Raw genomic sequence first — 4557 nt, forward strand, 5'->3', positions numbered from 1 at the left:
AACGGATAGAGCGTCCGAAGCCGGAAGCGTCTTAGAATAATTATATACAGGAAGATATTGCTTATTTAAATTCTCCTCAACTTATTTTTGCTTTGGACGCCCACCCCTGCTTAAAAGTTCGTTTTTTGTAAGATAAAGTCGCAATTCTGCGAAAACGTAATCGAAAGTATATTAAACAGATTCAATAAAAATATCAGCAATTCTATATTACAAAGTTTTAAAAATCAATAAACAATGCCACGGAAGATGATGTAAAAAAAATACTTACATACTTACATATGATCTCCAATCATCTCGATCTTCGCAGTAAGACCACCATAGAGCTTATTTGGTATAGAAGCTTTTTTATTTGGAACACTTTTGGAATGAAAGATGAAATGAAACGAGCTTTTAAACAATGTTTAAACATATGCATGTATTTCACAATATAAAGAGATAGAGAATAAATATAAAATACATTATTATAATATAAAAGTACGATCTAAACGTCTTTGGTCTCGGCAAGTGCACTTATCACTGTTAGGGCGAATCACTCGGGCGACTTGGCGTCTCAGGAAGAGCGCTCGTCTTCGACCGAGGATTCTCGTCCTTTGCGCTGGAGTGTCTTTTTCAGCTTGTCCATGAGTCTGGTGTGAAGGTGGATCTTCTCCTGCGGCTGCGGCGGCGAGCAAGAGAGAGAGCGCGTGGGCCTCGGGGGTCTCGCTCGGCCGCCTGGGGTCGGAGGCGACGACGACATCATGGCGGGCACGCTGCGGTGCGTCGGCCGGTTGGGGGAGCCCATCGAAGCGCCACACTCCGACTTGCTCTCCGAGGTCTTCCTGGTGCGCGACTGCGACTGCGACTGCGACTCCTCAGAGACGCGCCGTGACCGACCGCCGTTCTTCGTCTTGTATATGTCCCAGTCGTTCTTGACGACCGGCATCATGAAAGCCATGGCTACCTGTGCGGGGCGAACCGCACGCTCCTCGCCGTCGTAGGAAAGCACGCCGGCTCCGTGGTACGGGCTGTCGCGTGAGCGAACGAGGAAATTGTCACTGCGCACGCACACGTCCTATTACCACGAGTCCTCTGCACACACTGCGCTCGCACCACGACGCGCGACGGCTATACTGCGACCCGCCTCCCGCAAACGGTGTCGACAGTCGCAGGTCCGAGAGCCGCGCGCTACAAATTTCCGCGCACACACGCGCGACGCTATGCGATCGCTGGTCTGTATTTCCCGATTGTTTTTCCGCGAGTGCGCATGCGCAACGCTCCTTCACTTTCACTCTTTAGATAGTTTTCGATGGAAATACTACCTATTTGAGTTAACGAGCATGCATATTTTATAGTATTTTAATAGTAGTAGGTAAGGATTGTAAATTTACTCTCGTTGCGTATTATTCGTTCTTGAAATAAATAACTTTATTAATTAATTTCATAATATGAATTTATCTGAAGAACATATTACAATCACTTGTTACGGAAATGCATATGGAACTCATAAATTCCAAGTTTTTGTGATTGGAAAAGCAAAAGAATTAGCGCATTTAAGGAATAGACAAGGCTGCGCCCGAGGGGGCGCCATTTGATTTTATTTAATACGGTGTCAACAGTTTGTATAATAAAAATGACACTAAATAAATGTCAGTGGTCGTTTTTTTAATATTTCGACTTCATTCATATTCATAGTATTTAATTAGGACGGAATAAGAAGGTTTAATAAAATTAAATTAAATGACATGCATTTTAAATTTTTATTTTAATTAAAGGAGGTCCCTTTTCAGAATCCACGTCAAAAGCAATAAAATCGTGCCGTTGCAGTGTAAACGCTTGGGTTATCTAGCGTACATATTAAGACTTTTTATAACAAAACACTTTAACCAATCATCTCATATAAGAAGTCCATGGTAAACAATAAGGATAGCTATCATATTTTTAATATCGGAGTGCAAACAAACTATGAAACAATTATGCAAGATGATTCATCTGTCTGTACTTCTTCTTTCGCTAATTAGTTTTAGAACTTTCATTAGGTTAGGTTTCGTCTTCAACAGGAAATGGACGTCTCGCAACTGCCAAATTCAGGTTTTTAATTTATTTTTGTAGCTGAGCATAACCCCTCCATTAGCGACCTATAAAATATTAAAACGAATTTCCTGACTTAATTTACTATTACTATTTAGAAAAAATCTGTTCAACTATGAAGTATTAAAAATACTTATTCTTATTTCTAGACATTCTGTAAATTAAATTTAATAATTTTCATGTATAATAAGTTGCAATCTTTATGTTTAAATTCATGAGCGATGCGTAATTGGTGTTCTGGCGTGACAAGTCGTACCATGATGTTTGCACTATCACAAACAATACGAATTATTATTAATTTTATTGTTACACAATAAAATAAGATGTTTTTCTAGGAATTTCTTTAGTAATTCAATAGTTTTTGATAAAAAATCAATCCAGTAATTTTCAGGATTATGTTTACTAATCTTAGGATTCATATATATATCACAAATCATTTGGGATTCCGAGATTGGATTCTCTAGTCTGAAATATATTATCAAGTTATTATTATATTATTATTACCTAACCTAACCTAACCTAACCTCCTATATTTCGCCAAAACAGTAACAAAATCTATGTGGAATACAAGTAGACATCGAATATAATCGGTTGCTCCGATTATCTAATTAAATTATTCCTGAATTATTTGAGCGATCGTACACAGTTTGTAATCTATGGAGGCCGATTATCGAAATAATATTTCACACCATCAGGCGTTACTCAAGATTCCAACCTGGGCCCTCTGCGTTTTTTGAAATCCATTAATTATATAAATACAGCAATTACAATTTTTTGTCGATGATTTAATTAATTAGTTGTTTGGATGAATTATATCTATTGCGGATTCTTTCTCTCTACAGAGTGATTTAAATTATCTATGGAGAGACTTTCGTCAACTGTCTACCTTTTAGCGTTGAAAATTCACCATCAGAATATTTTTACAATCTCAGTGGTAACATTCTTTCGAGCGAAACATTAACTAAAGATCTCGAAATCACTTTTGAGAGCAAGTGGATGTTCTCTCTATACGTAAACGACGTCTGCGAAAAATCTTCCAAAATGCTCGACTGTTTTATGAGGAACACGTTTCACTTTAATGATCCGTCAGTTATTCGTATCCTCTATGAATCAGAATCTTTAATTTAAAATACAACTTCTTAATTTAAATAGTTCAGAAAATATGTTTGATATACTTTTGTATGAGATTATTATCCGTTCACTGAGTTCCCACAGAAAATTGTTAGTCACTAAGTATTTCTTCAAACTAATGAAGAGTTGCTGTTGACATGAATTCCAGTTTTGGGTCCCGGAACGTTTTCGAGTCACGATCGCGTCCTCTTTTTATATGCGTTAGAGTAGACTCGCCTATGGCTGTCGCCATCCAGCTCCTTATTGTTGATCTATTTAAATTAACTACTTTGAAAGATTTTTATGAATAATATTTTGTGAGATTGTTGTTTATCTGATACCAATTAGAGGTTTATAGTTGGAAACTTTTAATTTAACCCATACTACGGTCAAATATCCATATAAAAAAAATGTTCGCAATAAAAATAGTGGATACTAATTTATTATTCTATCCTGTACCAATAACAGAGTTCCATTCATTTAAAATTAGTCTCCAATACGGTTACATCACTTCGCTTCTAAATTTAAATTTAGCTGCACAAATTTATAATTCATTGCGAAACTTTACTTAAATTACACTTATTCCATTATTATGTTTTCTAATCCGTTCCAATTGAATAATGCTAACTGAAGAAGTTTATAGGATAAATAAATATTATACACTACATATAATAAATATCATATATATACACTACATCTCCAGTTGAAGTTTATACGGTACACTATCAATGTCAACTGATAATAGATCTTGAACTATCGATAACTCAGCAAATCTACGGAAAAATTCGCACACTCAAAGCTCCTGTCCTTACAATCTCACAAAATTTCCATGATAGAAAATAACTGAAAATTCGAATGCAAAATCTCATAAAAAAACTTGACAAGTTATTGATCAACTTTTAATGCATTTACTTCTTGGTGTATAATATAAAATAAAAGCTGTGCAATATTTTTTCGATCAGTACTCGTTCGTATGAGTAATCGAATAACATCTTATAGAATGCATAATATTTTTTTCGATGCATTCATTGTTCTATAATTTGTCAAGAACTTATATTCTAAGACTGTATGTATATCTTTACTATAAGATAGAAAAGGCATGTGGCTATATCTGTATCTCTGTCACAAGAACTCCTCCCAAATGGTGAACAGTAGCGATGTGACATTTGCATATGTCATTTTTTGTGACATTTGCACCTGTCATTTGCACATTTGCCTGCCATTTCTGTCTCAACTATGAGATATAATTGTATATATTTTCATAAATACAATTATTGCTTTCGACTATCGTGACGCATTGGGGTAACCTGTTAGGTTACGATGCTCCTAATTTAATCTAAATAAATAAATAATGAAATAAAATATATGAATCGATTGCTC

The 4557-nt window shown here is 35.7% G+C and overlaps 1 protein-coding gene across 1 annotated transcript; it reads right to left on the bottom strand.

Annotated features, from left to right (window-relative positions):
* Positions 1-388: 388 nt before the first annotated feature.
* Positions 389-1132, bottom strand: LOC148231823 (uncharacterized). The gene has a single exon (XM_088191757.1). It carries the CDS (start codon positions 932-934, stop codon positions 551-553), a length of 384 nt encoding a protein of 127 aa, XP_088047883.1. The 5' UTR covers positions 935-1132; the 3' UTR covers positions 389-550.
* Between the last annotated feature and the right edge of the window lie 3425 nt (positions 1133-4557).

Source organism: Plectrocnemia conspersa, unplaced genomic scaffold (genome assembly GCF_051122295.1).
Source record: "Plectrocnemia conspersa isolate PC_06_02 unplaced genomic scaffold, ASM5112229v1 ptg000009l, whole genome shotgun sequence".
Taxonomy (NCBI): domain Eukaryota; kingdom Metazoa; phylum Arthropoda; class Insecta; order Trichoptera; family Polycentropodidae; genus Plectrocnemia; species Plectrocnemia conspersa.